The 23,660-nt window shown below is 38.1% G+C and overlaps 1 protein-coding gene across 2 annotated transcripts in view; it reads right to left on the bottom strand.

Annotated features, from left to right (window-relative positions):
• Positions 1-23,660, bottom strand: part of LOC122915068 (charged multivesicular body protein 3) — a 101,906-nt gene that overhangs the window by 32,262 nt on the left and 45,984 nt on the right. Inside the window, exon 1 of one of the 2 annotated variants that reach the window (XM_044261573.1) lies at positions 19,671-19,747. The exons of the other annotated variant lie outside the window; for it this stretch is intronic. Coding sequence (XP_044117508.1) covers positions 19,671-19,715 — 45 coding nt within the window. The 5' untranslated portion in view covers positions 19,716-19,747. Of the gene's footprint in view, positions 1-19,670; positions 19,748-23,660 lie in introns of those variants that run through there. 2 annotated transcript variants of the gene reach the window in all.

Consider the following 23,660-nt stretch of genomic DNA (forward strand, 5'->3'; position numbering starts at 1 on the left):
CCATAGCTTCACAGTAACTTTTGAAATCAGGAACTGTGAGTCCACCAAATGTTTTTCTTTTTCAGGATTGTTTTGGCTATTCAGGGCCAGTTGTACTCCATATGAAGTTGGAGGTCAACTATTTATTTTGGAATTTTGATAGGCATTGTACTGAATCTTTGGGTGGTACTGCCATCATAACAGCATTAAGTTTCACAATCCATGAATTTGAAATTTTTTCCAGCAATATATTGTAATTTTCAGTGATTTGTTTCCTTGGTTAAATTCTTTCCTCGGTATTTTGTTCTTCTAGATACCTTTGTAAATGATTTTATTTCCTTTTTAGATTTTTCACTGGTGTGAAAAACAATGAAATACTTTATGCTTGTCTTAAAACCTGTCAATTTGCTGAATTCACTTATAAGTATGAGTGAGGATTCTTTGGAGTTTTCTGTATATGGAATCATGCCATCTGCAAAGAAATAGTTTCACTTTTTCCTTTTCAGTGTGGGTATCTTTTATTTCTTTTTCTTGCCCAAGTGCTCTGGCTAGAACTTCTAGTACAATGTTGAATAGTAGTGGCAAAACCAGGTTATCTTTGTCTTGTTCCTGATCTTAGGAAAAAAGCTTTAGTTTTTCACAATTCACTATAAAATTAGCTGTAGTTTTCATAAATGCCCTTTATCATGTTAAGAAAGTTCCCTTCTATTCTTAGTTTGCTGAGTGTTTTTAATCACAAAAGGTATATATGTATTTTGTTTCAAGTCTAATAGGATGACTTTTATTTCAAGCATAGAAGTGCTACATTAAGAGAAACCCATATGGTGAAAACAGAATGGAAGTAAATGGCATTTCTCCTTTCAAGAAGAAAGAGAATAATTTAAAATGTCTGACTATAAATAAGAATGTGTGCATGTATGTTTTAAATGAATATTGATGGGAATCACATTCTTGTGATACTTTTAAGAGAGTGATGTAATAATTTTACAATATTTACAATATGCCAAAAATTAAAACCTGTATGACTCTACTTAAAACCTCATTATGATAAAAAAAATTAAATGATGATTTATAAGTATTCAAAAGGGCACACAAGTAGTCAAAATTATTTCAGGAGATACATGAAAAAATTTGAAAACACTGTTATAATCTAACCAGAACTTTCAGAATCAGCAGAAAAGGAAATCCAAGTCTCACAATTCAAATGTTCACTGAGCTCAATGTGCTACTGATGCGGCAGGAAACAAAGATTCTACCTTATGAACTTACATTCTAAGGAAATAAAGATAGTAAATAAAAAAGGAAATACTCTGTCACAAAATGAGAGCTAGGGAGAAAATGAAGCAAGGAAAATAGGATGAGGGCAGTTGTTGGGGGGAGGTTCACAATTTCATACAGGGTGGTGGAAGAAAGCTCAACAGCTAAGGTGACTTTTGAGCAGACTTCGAAAAATTTGAAAGGAAACCATGTGACCATCCACTATGGGGGGCAGGGAGGACTCTAACATTTTAATCAGAGTGAAAACAAACACCACTAAGGGACCTAAACAAAAGAGTATCCTTCCCTGTAGACCAAAAATGAATTTGGTTAAATAATTTTGTTTGAACTAGCAACATGGATGGGTAAAGCTATTTGATTCAGGTTTATAGAAAAAATACTGGGACTCCTGGGTGACTCAGTCAGTTAAACATCTGACTCTTGATTTCAGCTCAGGCCATGATGACAAGGTTGTAAGATCAAGCCCTGCGTCCAGGTCCACACTGAGCATGGAGTCTGTTTAATATTTTCTCTCTCCCTCTCCCTACACCTCTCCCCGCAATTCCATCTATGTGCACTCTCTCTGAAAGAAAGCAAAAAAGGAAAAAAAATTATTTTTTATATTATAGTTTTATAAGGCAGCAAGTTACTCCTAATCCTATTCATTATAAAGCTAAACATAAATTTTAGATTTTTATTCTCATCAGTCAAAGTACTGATTATGATTAGCTCCTATTATTTCTAATGCTTTCAACTGCTAATTCCTGAGGATACCCAGTCAGGTGGAAGCAAGGCACCATGAGTACAAACCTGTAGTAGTTACAAGAATTCCAGGAACCACATGTAAGATAAGTTTCACAATTTAAATCCAAATCTTAATGCAAGGCAGAATGAACCAGTGCAGTGATTTTCAAACTTGTTTTTAGTAATGGAATCTTTCAAATAAATCTAACATGAAACTCCACAAATATAAGAAGTATAATATCAATACACACTTATACATGATCAGATTGAAAATTTTTACTACTATAAGTAAATGATAGGTTATCTGTCTCGATGAAAGACAAAATTTTAAATGAGCTGTTACAGTGTTACACCAACCTTAGCATCCAACTTATTACTGTATTTTGTTTCCATGTCCAGTACTGAGAAAATTCTAATTCAAAAATTCTAATTCAAAAAAATTCTAATTCAAAAATTCTAATTCTAATTCTTATGCTATTACTACAGTTTGTCTTTCAACTTAATGTTATCCATTGCTTAAATAAACCCAGAAGCTCAAAATAAGTCATTAAAAACTGGCTGTTTTAGGGCGCCTAAGTGGCATAGTTGGTTAAGCATCTGATTCTTCGTTTCGGTTCAGGTCGTGATCTCCGGGTCATGAGATCAAGCCCCACATTGGACTCTATGCTCAGCGTAGAGTCAACTTGCATTTCTCTCTCCTTGTCCCTCTGTCCACCTCCCCCTCCCGTGCCGTGTGCATACACTTTCTCCCTAAAAACAAATGAATCTTCAATTTAAAAAGACAAAAAACAAAAAAAAAACTTGTTTCAAAGTTTCTCATTACAGTGCTTAACTGCTCATATTCAAGGGGTGAGTACTCAATCCAATACATTAGATGACAATTGTGAAATGACTTTTGTAAAAATGCACCATTGCACTGTTCATAGTAGCAAAAGACTAGAAACTACCTAACATATATCAATAGAACACTAAACATATTAGAGAATTTCCATAAACTGACATTATGCTCTAACTAAAAAGAAAAAAAGCAATGCAATGAGGACTACTCATGGAATTAACTCCCAAAATATAAAGGAAAACAGCAATGTAAACGACATTTGCAGTATGACATATATGTTAGAGAAAGAGGGATAAAGAGAGAAAGGAGAAAGAGAAGGAACAGAGAAGGAGAGGAAAAGAGGTGGAAAAAGGGAAAGACAGATATTTATATGTTCATATACAACAGACTATCACTGGGAAAATCCATAAGAAATTAGGCTGCTTTCAGGGTTGGAAACTGAATAATTTGTGAACAAGACTGAAAGACTTTTTTTTTATTTTTAAGATTTTATTTATTTATTAGTAGGCAGAGAGGCAGGCTCCCCACTGAGCAGAAAGCCCTATGTGGGGCTCCATCTCAGGACCCTGTGATCATGACCCAAGCTGAAGGCAGAGGCTTTAACCCACTGAGCCACCCAGGCACCCCAGATTTAGTTTTCAGGATACATAAAGATATACTTTGCTGCCTTTTGAATTTTATAGTATGTACAAATATAATCTATTTCAAACAATATTTTTAAAAAACGAATAAGGAAAATATCAGGTTCTGGATTGGAAGAATACTGTTTAAATGTCCATGTTACCCAAAGGAACCCACAAATTCAACGCAATTCCTACCAAAATACCAACATCATTTTTCACAGAACAAGAATACTAAAATTTGTATGCAACCACAAAAGACTCTGAATAGCCAAAGCAAACTTGAGAAAGAAGCTCAAGGTATCATAATACTGATTTTAAAATATATCACAAAGTTATATGTAGTAACAATATGGTATTGGTAGAAAAATAGATCAGTGGAACAGAAGTGAGAATTCAAAAATAAAACCCAAGTATATATAGCCAGTTAATCTATGACAAAGGAGGCAAGAATATAAAATGGAGAAAACACAATCTCTTCAATAAATGGTGCTGGAAAACTGGACAGCTTCATGTCAATGAATGAAATTGGCCTACTTTTTTACACCATTCACAAAAATAAACCCAAAATGGATTAAAGGCCTAAATGTGGACCATAAAACTCCTAAAAGAAAATTTTAGGCAGTAATCTCTTGGACATCAACTACAGCAATATTTTCCTCAGGCAAGGGAAACAAAAGCAAAAATAAATCATTAGGATGATACTGAGCTAGATGATAGCGAACTAGATGATACTGAACTAGAAAGCTTCTGCACCGTGAAGGAAACCATCAATAAGATGGAAAGGCAACTAACTGAGTGGGAGAAAATATTTGCAAATGATATATCCAATAAGGGTTAATATGCAAAATATATATGGAACTCCTGTAACTCAACACCAGAAACAAATAATCTGATTAACAGGCAGAAGACATAAATAGAATTTTTCCAAAGAAGACATACAGATGATCAAAAGACACATGAAGAGATGCTCAACATGACCAATCATTAGGGAAATGCAAAGCAAAACCACAATGAGGTATTACCTCACACTAGTCAAAATGGATAACATCAAAAAGACAAGAAACAAGTGTTGGTGAGGATGTGGAGAAAAGAAAGTGCTCACACATTCTGGCAGGAATGTAAACTGGACCAACTACTATGGAAAACCGTATGGAGTTTCCTCAAAAAATTAAAAACAGAACTACCATACAACCCAGTAATTCTACTTCTGGGTATTTACCAGAAGAAAATGAAAACACTAATTCAGAAAGATACATACACCCCATGTTTATTGTAGCATTCTTTACAACAGCAAAGATATGGAAGCAGCCTAAGTGTCTGTCTATAAATAAATGAATAAAGAAGACACACACACACACACACACAACTCAGCTGTAAAGAGGAATGATATCTTGTCATTTGTGACAAGAATGGATCTAGAGGGTACTCTGCTAAATGAAATAAGCCAAACAAAAACAAGTATGACATGGTTTCATTTATATAGATGATCTAAAAAACAAACACAAAAAAATAACAAAAAAGAGAGAAACGAACTCATAAATACAGAGTACTGGTTGCCAAAGGGAAGAGAAGTGGGAGGATGGGCAAAATGGGTGAAGGGGATTAAGAGATACAAACTTCCAATTATAAAATAAATGAGTCATGGGAATGAAAGTTCAACAGAGAATTCAGTCAATAATATTGTAAGACATTTATTACTGATATTCATAATTTATACAATTACTGATCTCTAGGTTGTATAACTAAAACTTATTGCATAACAACTATATTTCAATTAAATATTTTATTTTTAAAGATTTTATTTATTTATTTGACAGACAGAGATCACAAGTAGGCAGAGAGGGAGGCAGAGAGAGAGAGAGAGAGAGAGAGAGAGGAGGAAGCAGGCTCCCTCAGAGCAGAGAGCCCGATGTGGGGCTTGATCCCAGGACCCTGGGATCATGACCTGAGCCGAAGGCAGAGGCTTTAACCCACTGAGCCACCCAGGCGCCCCCAATTAAAATTTTAAAATGTAAGACAATTTTACAAATTTTAAAAACTGAGTTTATAAGTGCTTTTAAATCATCTTTGTTAGAAATACTTAAAAATTCTATCTCATAATATTAGAAAGACTCATTGAATCTTCTTTTTAAATTGTTTTAGATATCACACTCCCTTCTGTTATACAGTCACCCAAAACTTGAAAACAGTTAAACCGAAATTTTGTTTCAGTTTCATAAATGACATTTAATCAGCTTCTTCTACAATAAAAGGTTGAAAAAAGTAAAATGTGTGACAAATGATAATTGAAGATTAAAGTCAATGTATCTTCATTACAGGGAAAAATAACAATTGATGGATTACCTACACTTACTTCCAAACCAGAGCAAAATGAAGTCACAAGTTTTTTGGCTTAGTGAAAAATAGATTTTCATCTCTTAAAAAAGACCTTAATGTCGTAAGTCATACATTTCATTTTAAGGACCAATATAAAGCATATATAGGATAACAACAGGAAAAAAAATAGCAAGAAAGAAAATTGTGCAAATGGCTGCACATTTCCCTGTCCCACTTTGGGAAAGGAAATTTACCAGACTTATCTTTTTTTTTTTTAAAGATTTTTTATTTTATTTATTTGACAGAGAGAGATCACAAGCAGGCAAAGAGAGAGAGAGGAGGAAGCAGGCTCCCCGCGGAGCAGAGAGCCCGATGCGGGACTCGATCCCAGGACCCTGAGATCATGACCTGAGCCGAAGGCAGCGGCTTAACCCACTGAGCCACCCAGGCGCCCCAGACTTATCTTTTTTTAGTCTTCTTGTGTCACCAGAAGTGGGCAAGAAATTAAATACTTAGGAATGTCATAGTCCAGGGACATAGGCCACTAAACATAGACTTAATAAATTGTAGAATGCTTCCAGTCCCCCACATCTTCCCACCACACCAACAGGGCTACAGAATAACAACCAATTAGAGCTAAAAGAGATGCAAAATGGAGTTGTTATGTATGTTCAAGATAACAAAGGAGATAAATTCAAGGACACTAGAATAACTTTAATCCTATAGCACCTACAGCTATAGCAAATATTAACAAACTCCTAGCCTGACTAAAATAAAACCTCATACTTCAGACCAATTTACCTCAGTTCCTATTACCTTATATATCATGTCCAGTTTTCAACATGAAATTTCAAGGCATTCTAAAAGGCAAGAAAAAGCACAGTCTGAAGAAACAAAGCAAGCATCAGAAGATTAGATGTGACATAAAGTCTGACATTTTGTGATTTTTATGGAAAAAAAAGTCGATATTATCCAAGAAGAGATGGATAAATGAAGGCAAGTACAGGGATGGAAACACTAAGAATCAAAAGGAAATGCTAGAAATATAATATCATAGCAGAAATGAAGAATACCTTTGAGAGGCTGATCAGTAAACAGGACATAGCCAAGGAATGAATCAATGAATTGGAGACACTGAAATTTTAAAAAGAAAAACATGAAAATGAAAAGAAAAGAATGTCTAAGAACTGCGAAACAATTTCAAAAGATGTAATACATAATTGGAATACCTGAAGGAGATAAAAGAGGAAAAGGAACAGAAAAATTACTTGAAATAATGATGGCTGAGAATGTTCCAAAATTAATGACAGACACCAAACCAAAGATCCAGGAAGCAAAGAGAACACAAATGAGAATAACGGTCCAAAAAAATGACAAATAGTAGATATCATATTCAAGCTGCAAAACACCAAAGCAAAGAGAAAATCTTGGAGGAAAACAAAGCAGAAAGAAAACCACTTTACCTATAGGAGAACAAGGCTGAGAATTACCAAGGACTTCCTGTTAGAGACTATGCAAGTACAAAGAGGATAGAGATATTTAAAGTGTTGGAAAAAAAAATCACCAACCTAGAATTCTATGTCCAACAAAATGATCTTTCAAACGAGAAGGAGAAATAAAGACTCTCAAGTAAAAATTGAGGGAATTCATCACAGATTTGGCCTACCAGAAATGTTTAAACACAGCTCTTTAGGGAGAAGAAAAATTATATAGTTAAAAACTTGCATCTATATAAAGAAAGGGTATCAAAAAAAGAAAAGCAAATTTTTACTTTCCTTATTCTTAAGTGATTTAAAAAATAACTATTTAAAGTAATAATAGTAAATGTGTACTGGATGAAAACACTATACAGATAAGTGAAATGAAAGAATACAATGTCATATTGGACAGGAGGGAGGATTGGGAATACAGTGTTAGAAGATACCTCATTTCACATTTCATGTGAAACAGCATTATGTTATTAGTTAATAAGTTATTAGTTATAAATTAAGTTTGTTAATTGCAAATGTATTTCAAAATCTGGGATAATTGCTAGAATTTTCTTAAAAATATACAATTGATATGTAAAAACATGAGATAAAATGATTCATAAAGTGCTCAATTAAAACAACACAAGGCAAAAAAAACTTTTTTTGAGATGGGAAAAAGTAACAAAGTATTATAGACACCAGTTACAACACTGTAGATGTTGATGCAGCTATATCAATAGTAGTTTTAAATGTGAAGAGTCTAAGTAAATCAATTAAAAGATGGTGTGCCAGAGTGGGGGAAGGAGGAATTAAAATCAAGACCCAACTATATGTTGCCTACCAAATACCCACTTAAATATAAAGACTAAGATTAAAAGGTTAAGGCATACAGAAATATACCATGCAAACACTAATTAAAAGCAAGCTGTGGGCGCCTGGGTGACTCAGTCAGTTAAGTGCCTTCGGCTCTTGTCATGATCTCACGATCCTGGGATTGAGCCCCATGTCAGGCTCCCCGCTCAGCAGGTAGTCTGTTTCTTTCTCTCCCCCTCACTCCCTGCTCATTCTCTGTTTCTCTCTAATAAATAAAATCTTTAAAAAAAAAATTTTTAAAAAGCAAGCTGTACTCCTACCTCCAGTATATGGAGTCCAGTTACATGAGTCAAAGACCTAGCTAAATCTATAAAACTCTCAAAGTATCAGATTTAGCAATGGATAATTAGAAATGTCCCAAAAGCATGAATAAAAACAGAAAAAATACATAAACTGAACCTCGTTAAAATTAAAAACAACTGGGGGACCTGGTGGCTCAGTTGGTTAAGCCTCCACTCTTGGTTTAGGCTCAGGTCAAGATCTCAGAGTCCCCGGATGGAGCCCTGTGTCAGGCTCTGTGCTCAGTGGGGAGTCTGCTTCTCCCTCTGCCCCTCATGCTCTCTCTCAAACAAATCTATTTTAAAAAAAATTTAAAAACTGTGTAAAGATTATTAAGAACGTAAAAAGATAACTATAAATTTGGAGAAAATATTTGCAAATCATGTATCTGATAAGAGCTTATTATATGTAATGAACTCTGACAACTCGACAACAAAGTCAGCCTAATTAAAAATTGTGCAAGGACATAAATAAATAGACATTTCTTCAAAAAAGATAGACAAATGGTCCGGAAGCACATGAAAAGATATTCTACTTCATTGGTCATTAAAGAACTGCAAGTCAAAACCATGAGATACTACCTCAACCCCCAGCAACTGGGTAATCAAAACACAAACAAAAAACATTGTTGTCAAGGATGTAGAGAAACAGGTACTATTTTATGTTGCTGGTGGGAATGTAAAATGGTGAAGTCACTGTTAAAAACAGTTTTGGAGTTTCTTAAGAAGGTAAATAAAGAATTACCTTATGAGGGGCACTGGGTGGCTCATTGGGTTAAAACCTCTGCCTTCAGCTCAGGTCATGATCCCAGGGTCCTGGGATCAAGCTACGAGTCAGGCTCTCTGCTCAGCTGGGAGCCTGCTTCCCTTCCTCTCTCTGCTGTCTCTCTGCCTACTTGTGATCTCTGTCTGTCAAATAAATAAATAAAATCTTAAAAAAAAGAAAAAAGAAAAAAAAAGAATTACCATATGATCCAACAATTCTACTCTTAGGTATATACTCCCAAAAATTGAAAACAGGTACTCAAACATTTAAGAAAAAAGTGGTAACAAATTTCAAAATAAAATCTTCAAGAAAAGTATGTGGGAACACTTCTTTTTTAAAGATTTTATTTATTTATTTGATAGAAAGCGTGTATAAGTAGGCAGAGCTGCAGGCAGAGAGAGAGGGAGAAGCAGGCTCTCCACTGAGGAGGGAGCTTATTAACTCATTTCTAGGAGACCAGCATTATCCTAATACCAAACCCAAAGACATTACAAGAAAGGAAAAGTACAGAGTAGTTAGTATTGTTCATGAACACAGACGGAAAAGCCCTCTACAAAATGTTAGCAGATTGAATACAAAAATATATAAAAATAATTATAAACCTTAGTTTATAATTACCAAGTACAATTTATTCCAGGTATGGAAGGCTGGTTTAAAATTCAATAATCAATCACTGTAATCCACCACACATCAGTAAGCTAAATAAGAAAAATCATAAGAATTGACAAAGAAAATCTGACAAGATCCAACACCTACTCACACTAAAACCTCACAGCAAACCTGAATGAAGGAAAACCCCCTCAATTTAATAATAATTTAAAAAATCACAACCCCCAGGGCACCTGAGTGGCACAGTCAGTTAAGGATACATCTCTTGGTTCTGGCTCAGATCATATCAGTCATGAGATCAAGTCCTGCATCAGGCTCTGTCCTCACCATGAAGTCTGCCTAAGACTCTCTCTCCCTCTGCCCCTCCCACTTGTGCTTGCTCTCTAAATAAATCTTAAAAAAAAAAAATTGTAGCCCCTCCAATTACACCTAACATCATAAGTAATGGTAGAAAATTAGAAGCTTTCACCCTAAGGTTGGAACAAAGCCTCTACTCCTATTCAACATTGTAGTGAAGTCCCCACTAATACCGTAAGACATGCAAAAGAAATAAAAGGCATACAGATTGGGAAGAAAGCAATTAAACAGCCTTTTTTTTTTTTTTAAACAGAGAACACTGTTTTCTATGGGGAAAAAAAATCACTAAGAATCATTAATATCAAAAAAAAAAAAAAAAAAAAAGAAACCTCCCAGTACTAAAAAGTATAGCAAATTTGTAAGACAGAATGTAAATATATGAAAGTTGACTGTTTTCCAATATACCAGTAATAACTAGAAACTGAAATTTGGTTGGGGGGAGGCTTTACAACAGCACCAACCAAACAAAAAAGCCAATCAAGTATAAATCAAACAATATGTATAGATAAGATCTACTGGAAAACTATAAATTGCTGATGAAAGAAATCAAAGAAGATATAAATGGAGAGACCAGTCCATGTTCATGGACTGGAAGACTCAACATTAAGGCATCATTAAAGCATTGAAGCTCTGCAGATTCAATGCAATCCCAATCAAAATTACTACTATCTATAATTGTAGATATCAACAAAGAAATTCTAAAATCTATATGTAAAGACAAATGACCAAGAATAACCAACATAACAGTGAAGAAAAACAAAGCTGAGGGATTCCCCACTATCAAACTTCAAGACTTACTATAAAAGGTACAGTACTCAACAGAATAGTATCAGCCAAGGAACAGACACACAGATCAGTAGAACAGAATGGAGTCCTAGAATTTGACCCACATAAATATACTCAACTATATACATGAAAGTAGATATTTAAAAATTAACATATAATTTATTGTTTCAGGGGTACGGGTCTATGATTCATCAGTCTTACACAATTCACAGCAACTACCACAGCACAAACCCTCCCCACTGTTCATCACCCAGGTACCCCATTCCTCCCACCTCCCTCACTCCAGCAACCCTCAGTTTGTTTCCTTAGGTTAAGAGTCTCTTATGGTTTGTCTCCCTCTCCTTTTGTCTTATTTTTCCCCTTGCCCGATGATTGTCTTATTTCTCAAATTCCTCTTATCAGTAAGATATGATAATTGTCTTTCTCCAAATGACTTATATCACTTAGCATAATACCCTCTAGTTCCATCTGTGTTGTTGCAAATGGTGAAATTTCATTTTTGTTGACTGCATAATATTCCATTATGTATATATACCACTTCTTCTTTAACCACTCATCTTTGATGGACACCTAGGCTCTTTCCATATTTTGGCTCTTGTGGACTGAAAGTAGATTATAAAAAAAAAGATTTTATTTATTCATTTGACAGAGAAAGAGACACAGCGAGAGAGGAAACGTAAGCAGGGGGAGTGGGAGATGGAGAAGCAGGCTCGCAGGGAGCCCAATGTGGGGCTCGATCCTAGAGCCCTGGGACCATAACCTGAGCCAAAGGCAGACACTTAATGACTGAGCCACCCAGGCACCCCTGAAAGTAGTTTTTTTTTTAATAATTAACTGAAACAAACTCATTTTTAAATGGTCTAAATTCAAATCTTGCAGATAATGCTGATTAAGCTCAATTTTCATTTTAATAACATCTTAATATAATAAATTATACCCTAAATTTATACTTGAAGTATTTTGATAACTAGAAGCACTGAGACGTGAATTGGAACAATTTAATAACTACGTAGAAGGTGGTAACTAGGGACACACGGGTGGCTTAGTCAGCTAAGTGTCGGTCTTCCGCTCAGGTCATGATCCCAGGATCATGTGGGATCCCACACTGGGCTTCTTGCTCTGCGGGAAGCCTGTTTCTCCCTCTGCTTGCTGCTTCCACTGCATGTGCTCTCTGACAAATAAATAACATCTTTAAAAAAGAAGAAGGCAGCAGCAACTAGCGGATAGAACAATTTCAAATGACCACCAGAAAATATTTCTTTCCCCAAATGTTAGCAATAGTCAGAAAAATAGTTAAAGAATATGTTTTCTGAACTTGTATATATATATACACCTGTATATTTTGTATATTATATACTTGTATACAATTGCATATTATAATTACTTACAGACTGTCAAAAGTCAAAAGGTCAAAGATCTTTTCTTATTCATTTAGCCTTTGCACAATGTCTGGCACAAAGCAGATGCTCAATAACTTATGTTGAATTCAATTGCGTGGAATATGCATTGTGAAGGGGCATAAAATTTCAGCGATTAGTAACAATAAAAAATCTAAAGAAACTTTCTGTATATGTTTTTAAATGTCAAAGTTTCATAAAATCTTGTTAAAAAGAAAAGAAATAACTTTAAAAATCAAAAGAGACTTTGCAAAACAAAAATATATCTAGGGAGAAATGGGAACAACCAAAATTATCCTGCCATACCCATGGTTCTCCACCTGACTGTATATAGAAGTCACCTGGGCAACTTTAATACCAACTTAACTGGGCTAGTAGTAGAGCCCAAATGATAGACTTAAACTCTCTAGGTGATTCTAATGTTCTATTAGGGTAATGTTCTATTAGTCCAAGACAAACAGCTCAAGATACATTTTCTTAGAACTGTAAAGATCACTACAAAAACAGGAAATTGAAAATAGATAAAAAGGAAATTAACGTTTTAGTGCCGGTATTATCTTAATAATAAATGAAAAGTATATGTAATCGATAAGTAAAGGTGAAAATTTAAAAATGGACACAGTATTAAACAAATCCATCTGTAAAGTAGATAATATGCTATGAAAACCAAAAGGAATCTACAGAGTTTCACAATATCAAGAAAACACTTTATACAAGTTCATTCATAGAGTATATGACATGCCAAGCAAACTAGGCACAGGAAATAAGTAAGAGGGCATTTTCCAATAACAGTGTGGAGATGAACAGTAAGCCAAATAAATGAAAAACGAGATTATTGAATTTCTGTTACCATCCATCACTGAAATTAATTCCAGATGGACTGATAATTTAAATACAGAGTACAAAACTGTGTTACTCTAAAAAGATAGTACAGAAGAGTACCTTTTATGATTTTAGATTTAGGAAAGGGTTTCTTAAATAAGCAGCAAAAATCAGGGACCGATGGGTGGCTCAGTTGGGTAAGCGTCTGCCTTTGGCTCAGGTCATGATCCCAAGGTCCTAGGATGGAGTCCCACATCAGGCTCTCCGCTCAGAGGGGAGCCTGCTTCTTCTGCCTGCCACTTGCCCTGCTTGTGCTTGCTCCCTCATGATGGCACGCTCGCGTGTGCGTGCACTCTCTCACTCTGACAAATAAATAAATCTTAAAAAAAAAAATCAGTAAGTGTAAAAGACTGATATTTTTAACTACGTTGAAATTAAGAATTTTTATTCATCATAAGACACTATTTAAAGAAAGGAAAAAGACCACAAATTTGGAGATCTCACCACATAAATGGTTACAAATAAAAAGCATTTATAAAAAGTTGGTATCCAGAATATATAAAGACATATTCAGAATAGAGGTTTCCTATGAGTCAATTTTTTTCCCCTGAATTCTGCACACTATATGAAAAATCCACAGGATAATTTGTCTCTGGATAATGTTATCTCCTTCCAGAGAAGACTTACATTTGCTTTTGGCAAACACCTAGCCTAAGGGCATTGGCAATTGGTTTTTAATTAAACTTAATGAATGCATTCAGAGATTTGAAACCGGACTTCAGTCTTTGTGAAAGCCATTTTACTCCCAGCTCACAGCCACTGCTCAAGTGTACCCTTCTCAGAGACCCAACCAAAAGCCTTGGGAATTTACCTGAATCGTATTATCACTGGTATGCCCTGAACTCTAACCTTTGAACTATATCTAACCATAGGGTCTGTGAAGAACACCACTCAAATCCTCAGTTTCTTAACCACTGCATTAGGAATTAGGGGATCTCTTTAGTGGGACAGTGGTCCCAGATGACTAGGCTCATGTAATCGAGTTTTCCTTTTTTTCTGGGATTTTGATTTTGCAATTCTTCACTGCTTTAATAATTTTAAGTGATTACAAATAGTTAGGCTTTTTATCTAGCTCTTCTAGTTATATTTGGCAGAAGGGCTGGTTCCAAACAACCTGGTCTCTCATCACCTCATGTGTTTTTTAAAGGATGATTTCTTAGTTCTGTCCAATTAAAAGGCCTAGAAGCAAGAACACTCCAGTAGCATTAAGTACCATGAGCACCTAAATTTTGTTTTCTAAATACCATTCCCTCTAAAAGAAACCAGTGCTCCTTAGAGAAATGGCTGATTCCAGGTCCCAGGCTAGGAGATTCTAATCACACTGCTACAGACAGAATGTTTATGTCTCCCCAAAATTCCTATGTTAAAACTTAATCCCCAATGTGATAGTGTTTGGATGCCGGGCCTTATGGAAGTGACTGGGTCATGAGTGCCAAACCCTCATGAATGAGTTTAGTGACCTTACAAAAGCCAACCCCAGAAAGCTTGATTCCTCCTTCTGCCATGAAGACACAGTGAAAAGACAGCCATCTATAATTAAGAATCATGTCCTCACCAGACAACTGAATCACTGGGTACCTTGGTCTTAAGACTTCTTAGTTTCCAGAACTGTGAGAAATAAGTTTCTATTTCTCACAGAAATAGTGTAGTCAACAGTATTTTGTTACAGCAGTCTGCGCAAACTAAAACAGGCTACTGTTTTAGTTCCCCCCTACTTTTGACCCTTAGCTTCCTAGCACCTCTTCCTAAAGGTGATGTCTGTAAACTGGGATTCTGTGTATTCTTCAAGATTTAAAACATATATATAACTAGAAATTCACCAAAAGGAACAAATAACTGAACTTAGGTCAAAATGTGCCTACTGTGATCACTGTCAGATAGATATACAAAAGGACAAGTGAGATGTACTTCAAATATGTAACTGTTCTCTCATTACCTCTACTTCTGCTCATCAAGCAAGTATCTGACAGGCACCTTGCTCTTGTTAAGGGAATTCAACACTACGCTGACTCAGTGAATGATAAAAACATGATATTTACTCTCAAGAAGCTTACAATTTTGCTGAGTGGACACAAGTAGAAAAATATTCTCCCAGGATAACCTTTTCTCTGTTTTCCTTGATCTCCTGAATTCTCTCCAAAACTGGACACTGTGGTTCCTTCCCCTCCACCATCAGTATCCCATCAAACCTGCTGTTTTCCTGAATTCTCCTCTTTTCAGTTCATGGTACCAAACTGAGGGGAATAACAGGTTGCTGTTTAACCTCACCTCCACTCAACCCTAAGAATCAGCTTTGCCCTCTTATTCCAAACCCAGTAGATCAGCAAATTCCGACCACATCCTAAATATTTCTAAAATCCATCCTCTCTATCCCCATAATTCCACTACTGGTTAAGACCAGCATCATCTCTCACCTGGACCACAAACTGACTCCCATACCTAATTCTCTTCCCTCCAATTCTTGCTCCAAACCACTATTCTGAATGCTCCCATCTCTAGTGGGTACGACTCACAGGACTTTGCTAATCTACCCTCTATCTACCTCTGCAATTTTATATTTGACACTGCCATCACTTCCCCCTGCATCCCATTCAGTTATTTCATCCTCTAACCACACCTGAGTTCTTTCTGGTTCCTCCAATCTATGTTCCACACTTCCATGCCTTGCACATGCAGTTTACTTTCCTTGGGATGCCCCCTCTTTTCTGATCATCCATCTGATCTTGTGATAAGATCTAGAAACCCTCCCTGATCGGGTCTTCTTCCCCGCATTGAACAGTTAATCACTGCCCCCACTGTGACATCACAGATCTTGTATACACTTACACCATTGCCCTTATTTACTCTAAAATAAGAGTATTTATTCACATGCCAGTCTCCCCCAGTAAACTTGGTATTCTTTGATGTTGTAATCCAGTGTCTTATTTTGAAAACCTGGTATCCATCCCAATACACATGAAAATATCTCAATAAATGTTTATTATATGAAGTAAGTAAATCAACCCTTCTCTTATTCTCCATCTCCCTGTCTCATCTTTTTTTCTATTCTTTTTTTAAAGATTTTATTTATTTATTTGACAGAGAGAGATCACAAGTAGGCAGAGAGGCAGGCAGGGAGAGAGAGAGGGAAACAGGCTCCCCGCTGAGCAGAGAACCTGATGCGGGACTCCATCCCAGGACCCTGAGATCATGACCTGAGCTGAAGGCAGTGGCTTAACCCACTGAGCCACCCAGGCGCCCCGTCTCATCTTTTTTTTCTGACAACAACCCATAACCATGAGACATGACTTCGTTTAAGGATAGAAGTTAGTCATAGGATTTAGGAATTCTGATGCTATGACTATACTACTCTAGCCAAAGGGTAAATCAGCGAAATCCCTGTGTAAGGATAGCACAATTTTCCAGAAGTACCTTAAGTCTAACAGAACAATCTCTTTCCAACACAATCTCATGTCCTCTTGATTTCCATCACAACATAGTCACAGGTTTCTAACTAAATTACAAGGCTCCCTCATCCTTAGCAGGCCCAATCTATTCATCACATGAGCACTTAAAGGTAGAACAAGTTTCACCACTAAAAAGTCTCCATCTCGGGGCGCCTGGGTGGCTCAGTTGGTTAAGCCGCTGCCTTCGGCTCAGGTCATGATCTCGGGGTCCTGGGATGGAGTCCCGCGTCGGGCTCTCTGCTCAGCAGGGAGCCTGCTTCTCTCTCTCTCTCTGCCTGCCTCTCCATCTACTTGTGATTTCTCTCTGTCAAATAAATAAATAAAATCTTAAAAAAAATAAAAAAATAAAAAGTCTCCATCAATGCATCAGGGATGCCTGCGGGCAATAACTTTAGTCTGTAAGGCTCCTTAAGTAGCTATAATGTTTCCCTGATATATCCCTTGAAACACTGTTCATCTTAAGACCATTTGGCTTTAGGAATATTTGACCACCAATTAAATAATACTAAAAATCCTATAAACAGTCAAGAACAATTCATAGGAAGGTGATGTGTGGAAAAAATGACAGTAAAGGGCCAAATCATTTCTGATCATCCCAGTTTGGGGGTGATCACTCCAACCTCTGAACTCCTGTACCTGTTTATATAGTACCCAATCAAGAGTTGTTCTTGAAATGCTTATCTTACTTGCTAGATGATACATTCCTTCAGTGTTTATTTCATCTGTATGATATCCCACTGGCAGGAATATATTTTTTTAAAAGATATATTTATTTATAAGAGAGAGAGTGTAGAGGGAGAGAGAAACCCAAGCACAGAGAAACCCAAGACAACTCCACACAGAGAGCAGAGTCCTGCATGAGGCTCGATTTCATGACCCACAAGATCACAATCTGAGCAGAAACCACGCTGGATGCCCAACTGACTGTGCCACCAGGTGCTCCCTGACAGGCATTATTTTAAAAACCAATCTCATCCATAAATCCTAAAATGTACTGGTTTTTGACTCACTTTCCTAGGTATGATGCCGTACTGGAAGGTATTCTGACATATTCTTAGCAATTATATTTATCATTTAAAAATACTCTAAGTGTTATACAAGAAACACATACACAAGAGATCAGTTTAAACAGTAATGGAACAGTTTTCCCAGAATCTTGTTTTATGAATGGCAAAGCTAAGGTCAAACACTGGAGGAAAATAATCTTTCCCTAACATCAAAAATACACTTCTACAACAACAAGCATCTTTGAATACACACACACACTACAAAATGTGCATCTGCAGAATGCTCTACAGCTTACAAAGTAATATCACACGCTCTTACCTCATTTCAGCTCCACAATTTTTATTTTACCAGGGAGTAAAACCGAGTAAGTTGCCTACAGAAATTAACATTTATAGAGGATGTAGTATTCTAGGACCTATGGTTAACAAATATAACCATCATTAACACACATTATGTGTAAGCAACTTCATGATGTAGGACATTGCTTTTTAAAAACATGCCTGCAGGGGCGCCTGGGTGGCTCAGTGGTTAAGCCGCTGCCTTCGGCTCAGGTCATGATCCCAGGGTCCTGGGATGGAGCCCCACGTGGGGCTCTCTGCTCAGCGGGGAGCCTGCTTCCTCCTCTCTCTCTGCCTGCCTCTCTGCTTGCTTGTCATCTCTCTCTGTCAAATAAATAAGTAAAAAATCTTAAAAAAAAAAAAAAATGCCTGCAGGGACGCCTGGGTGGCTCAGTTGGTTAAGCAGCTGCCTCGGCTCAGGTCCAGATCCCAGCGTCCTGGGATCGAGTCCCACATCGGGCTCCTTTCTCGTCAGGGAGCCTGCTTCTCCCTCTGCCTCTGCCTGCCATTCTGTCTGCCTGTGCTCGCTCGCTCTCCCTCTCTCTCTCTGACAGATAAAATCTTAAAAAATAATAATAATAATAAATAAATAAATAATAAAAACATGCCTGCAAAAGCTGCACAGGTGAGATCATTAAATACAGGATTTCGGGTTTTTTTTTTTTTCTTCATTATGGGTAAATTTGTACTGGGTGTTGTAAAGCAATGCTTCTCAAACTTCAGCGTTCACAAAAATCAGTGAAGATCTTGTTAGAATTCAAATTATGGTTAAAAAGCTCTTGGGCAGGGCCTCAGATTTCTAACTAGCTGCCAGGTAATGCTGACGATGCTGATCTGCAGTTGGGTGGCCAGGCTGTAGAATATATAAAGAATTAACCCTAACTAGCACCACTAAAAAACTTAACAAAACTTTACAGTTTGTTTTTTTTTTTTTTCCATCTTCCATGACTCTGAAGTGAAACTTTCATCATTTCTACTCGACAAGACTAAGGCACAGAGAAATGAACTTTCCTTAGATGACAATGCTGGGGAACCAGGATTCAAACAGGAAAACTGATTCTGCGGGCCACTGAACCGCTACACACTACACCATTATCTCCGTTTACAGGTAGATCCGGAATTCGAAGCCAGGTCCCGAGTTAGCTCTAGTACCATTCCCACCAGTCGGGTCCTTACTATAATTAACGTGCCTGCATTCAACATCACGTTGTAGGGCAGGGAAGGAGGAAAAAGGAAGGAGACCCTCCCATTTAACACAGCAGGTTAGAGGGAAGGGTCGGCGGTGGCAGGACACCCTGGGGACGACTCTCGGGCTACCCGTAGGTCCGCCAACTGTCCGGAGGCGGGCGTTAGGGGCGGGGCGTCGGCCAGGGAAAGGTTCCGGGCGGGACGTACCAACGCGCGCAGGGGAAAGGCTTTCCTGCGGCCAGAACCGCCTGGCTACCTCCGCGCCCGGTGCCGGGGCTCCGAAACTCTTTATCCGGCCCTCGGCCCCTCTGTGGAGTTCTGAAGGAGCAAGGCTCTCTTTAGCCACAGCCGCCTCCTTAGAGAGTCCTCCTCTGGCCCCTCGGTGGAGTGGAAGGCCCCGGAAATGGGGGCCGAGCGGCACCTGGCCAGCCGGGAGGGAGAGTGGCCAGTCGCTTACGAACTCCACTACGCCCCACGCAAGTCCCCCGACTCTTCTGCCATCCCCCTAGCCCTTACCAGCTCTTTGGGCGGCTTCTCCTGGGTTTTCCCAAACAGCCCCATGGCGAACCGAACTCGTCTTGCCCCTTCCGGCTTTCCGTTCCCTGCGCCCAGGCAGGTCACGGGCAGCCGCCTGGGCGGGGCAGGCGATAGGGAAGGAGCCCAGACTCCCAGAAAAAGGAGCGGCCGCAGGGAGGGTCGTGCGCAGGCGTCTGGCGCATGCGCAGAATTGAGCTGGGCGGGGTTTCGTCGGAAAGGTTGGTGGTGTTGCGCATCTTCTGTGTTTTGTAGATACCGACGAGTTAGGCGTGTTTTAGCCCGGTGTGGAAGTGATTCCTTTGGAAGATACGAATTTATTAGCTACATGTGGTGGTTGCCCCTGCTCCTCATACTTCCGCTAAACCTGTATGTTGTTGCACAGAAATCTGTATCTCCGCCTGGACAAGGTCCAGTTACAACCACTTTGCGAACGGCGTGTATCTCCTAGGCACATCACATGCAGAAAGCCAGAAATGACCCCTTCTTCCTCCCTCTAGACTTACTCCTACCGTGTTGTCGCCCCTATCACCTAATCATTCTAACCTGGGCATTATCTTCTCTCCTCTTTCTCAACAATGGTAACATCTCAATGTGTTCGAACTCCCGCTGTCATAGTGTCACAATGTTCAAGCCATCATCATTTCCTACGTGGATGATTCCTGCCTGGCATTTGTGTGTGTGTCGTCCTGCGCGCCGCATGGACCATGACCTTAATCAAATTCTCAAAGGTATCTGATTTAAAAGGACCAGACTCATTTTAGCCTGGTAAGCCGATTGAACCTGTGCAGTGAGCTGATGGTTGCTGTCATTACCAAAGGTCTTGGTGAAGGGACCACTCATTTAGTGCCCACAACTCCATACTCCGTCTCTCGTGGGAATGTAAAATGGTACAACCATTTTGGGAAGGCTTTGGCAACTTATTAAATGCTAAACATACACCTGACTTATGCCATTCCACTGCTAGTTAGTGGAGGTAAAGCATAGGTCTTTTACAAAGACATAAATGGCTGTTCGTGGCACCTTTATTTGTAATAGCCCAAAGCCAGAACTAGTCCAAATGTCCATCGAAAGATAAATGGATAAATCAGTTGTGATAGACCCATGCAATGGAATACTACTCAGCAATAAAAATGAACAAACCATTGATACACGGGACAACATGGATGAATCTCAAAATAATTATGCTGAAAGAAGCCAGAAATAAGAGTAGTACTGTAAGATTACATTTATATAGCATTCTAAAAAATGCAAACTAGTCTATAGTGACAGAAAGTAGCTCAGTGGTTGCTAGGGGACGGGTTAGTTTAGGAAGAGGCAGGAAGGACAGACTACTGAGACACATAAGGAAGCTTTTGGGGGTGATGGATATTCTCTTAATTGTGGTGTTGGTTTCACAGATGTATACAATGTCAAAACAAATGGATACTTTCAATACGTGTAGTTTATGTCAATCATACTTAAATAAAGTTTTAAAAATAGCAGTACAGTTTCATTGTAAAAATTAAAATCCCATTCTTAGTTCCTCAGGGGAAAAGTTATCAAAGGACCTTATAATTAAGTTATTATAATTATAAGGACACCTGGGTGGCTCAGTTGTTTAAATGTCTGCCTTCCTCTCAGGTCATGATCCCTGAGTCCTGGGATCAAGCTCAGTAGGGAGTCTGCTTCTCTTTCTCCCTTTCCCTGCTCATGTCCTCTCTCTTACTCTTTCTCAAATAGATAAATAAAATCTCTAAAAATATACGTTACATAGTGTGAATCGTTTGAGATCTTTTCCATCGGAGAATATGCTTTTATATATTTTTACTTAGTTGGGATCATATTACATGTATTGTTTTGCAATCTCCTTGTTTTAAAAATGATTTTATTGATTTATTTTACAGAGACACATCGAGAGAGGGAACACAAGCAGGAGAAGTGGGAGAAGGAGAAGAAGGCCTCCCACTGAGCAGGAAGCCCGGTGGGGGGCTCCATCCCAGGATTCCAGGACCATGACCCGACCAGAAGTCAGATGCCCAAAGACTGAGCCACCCACGTGCCACTATAATCTCTTTTTTAAAAAATATTTTACATAGATTTTCATTGCCGTTAATATTTATAGCTAAGGAATTCTGTGGCAGGAATGCACTAAATTTTTTAAATCATTTCACTATTGTATGAGGTCAAGTGATTTCCAAGTTTTCCCTATTAAATAATAAATGTAGACATAGTTTAAATTTTAAAAGTACAGCCAATGTTGTCCATATAGGTTGCACAGTTTTGAACTACCAACAGTGTATGAGAGCATCCTATTCCCTAAATCCTTGCTAACAATAAATGTTAATCAATATTTTGTACTTTTGCCAATCTGAGGGTATAAAATATTGTTTTTAATTTTCATTTCTAGGATTACTAGTCTAGGTGAGCATCTTTTTTTATATTCATTAGCTATCTGAAATTCTGTTAATTACTTCTTTTATCCTTTGCCCATTTTCCATTGAATTGTTTTCCTTCTTTCCTTTCCTCTTTCTTTTTTTTTTAATGTGAAGTAACTCTTTGAAAATGAGAAATCTGCAGACATTTTTTAAGATTTTATTTATTTGATGACAGAGATCACAGGTAGGCAGAGAGAGAGGAAGGGAAGTAGGCTCCCTGCTGAGCAGAGAGCCCAATGTGGGGCTCAATCCCAGGATCACGACCTGAGCCGAAGGCAGAGGCTTTAACCTGCTGAGCCACCCAGGCGCCCCTGCAGACATGTTTTTAAAGTTTCCTTCACCATATCACTCCTCTACTCTTTCTTTCTTTCTTTTTGAATGAACTATAAGGCAGCAAATTTTCATGTAGAAAGATACTGAACTTCCATTGATTCAACAATATTTATCAAATGCCTACTATGGTTCAAACATTCTGTAGGCTCTAGGAAAACTAGAGTGAACAAAAAAGAGCCTCATACAATCTGGTGAGGACAGGTATTAAACAATGGTGATCCATAAGTAAATTACTACAAATGCACAAAATTCTGACCCTAAAAAGAACACGATGGTTAGTGAGTCATCCCTGAAGGTCATAAACAAGAGAGCCTTGAAGGGTGAGCCAGCAGAGGTATGAGAAATATCCAGTACAAAAGAAACAGCATGTGCCTAAGAGCCTTCCCAGGTCTGGGGGTGGGTTTTGGGCCACAGGCACTTCAGTTCCTAAAGCTGTACTTGTTTTAAAGCTGGTTATCAAGGGTGGAGAGGCCAAAGAGAGAGTGGAGAAAGGCTGGACTGGGCATGTGGCATCTAACTGAAATGCAGAGTCCATAGCTACTGATAGAGCCCTGTAAAACATCAGTGCAGTTTTCCTCAGTGACTAAAAGGGCACCATGCATCATCCACACATTTTCCAGGCTCCACTCTCGAAGCAACATACCCTCTACTTGTGTCCTGATATTGCTTTGGCACTAGACTAAACTGGCTACAGCTATAGTTTGTCCTTCATGCATGGACCTCAGGAAGCATGCACCAGATCCTCCCACCTGCTAAGACTCACATCTGAGGGGGTGGGAAGAACTAAGTGAGCAGGCATTCTAGCTCTCTGCTCCTGCCAAACACAGCAAGTGTTTAACAGGATCACACTCCCTTGCCATATGTTCACAAAGACGTTTATTCACACACAATTTCAAAGGTTTTATGTGCGTTCTCCTGATCCCTGAAAAATATTATAAATAGATGCATATCCCTCACTTGAAAGGTACTGCAATGCCTGAGGCTTTAAATATTTCCCTGAAAAAAATTTCCCTGAACAAAAAACAGAAAGGACTAGTTTGTCCTTGCTCATTTCTGCAATATTTCCCATCTTACAGAGCATTGTAGCTCACAACTGCTCCCCATTCACCAGGTAGGCTGTTAAATGAAATGTTTTGGGCAAGAAAATCACAACCCAATTCCTAGCAGGAATTTTGGCCTAATGAAACCAAAATACACTTTGTTTTATATAACAGGTGAATTC

The sequence above is a fragment of the Neovison vison genome, chromosome 8 (genome assembly GCF_020171115.1).
Source record: "Neovison vison isolate M4711 chromosome 8, ASM_NN_V1, whole genome shotgun sequence".
Taxonomy (NCBI): domain Eukaryota; kingdom Metazoa; phylum Chordata; class Mammalia; order Carnivora; family Mustelidae; genus Neogale; species Neogale vison.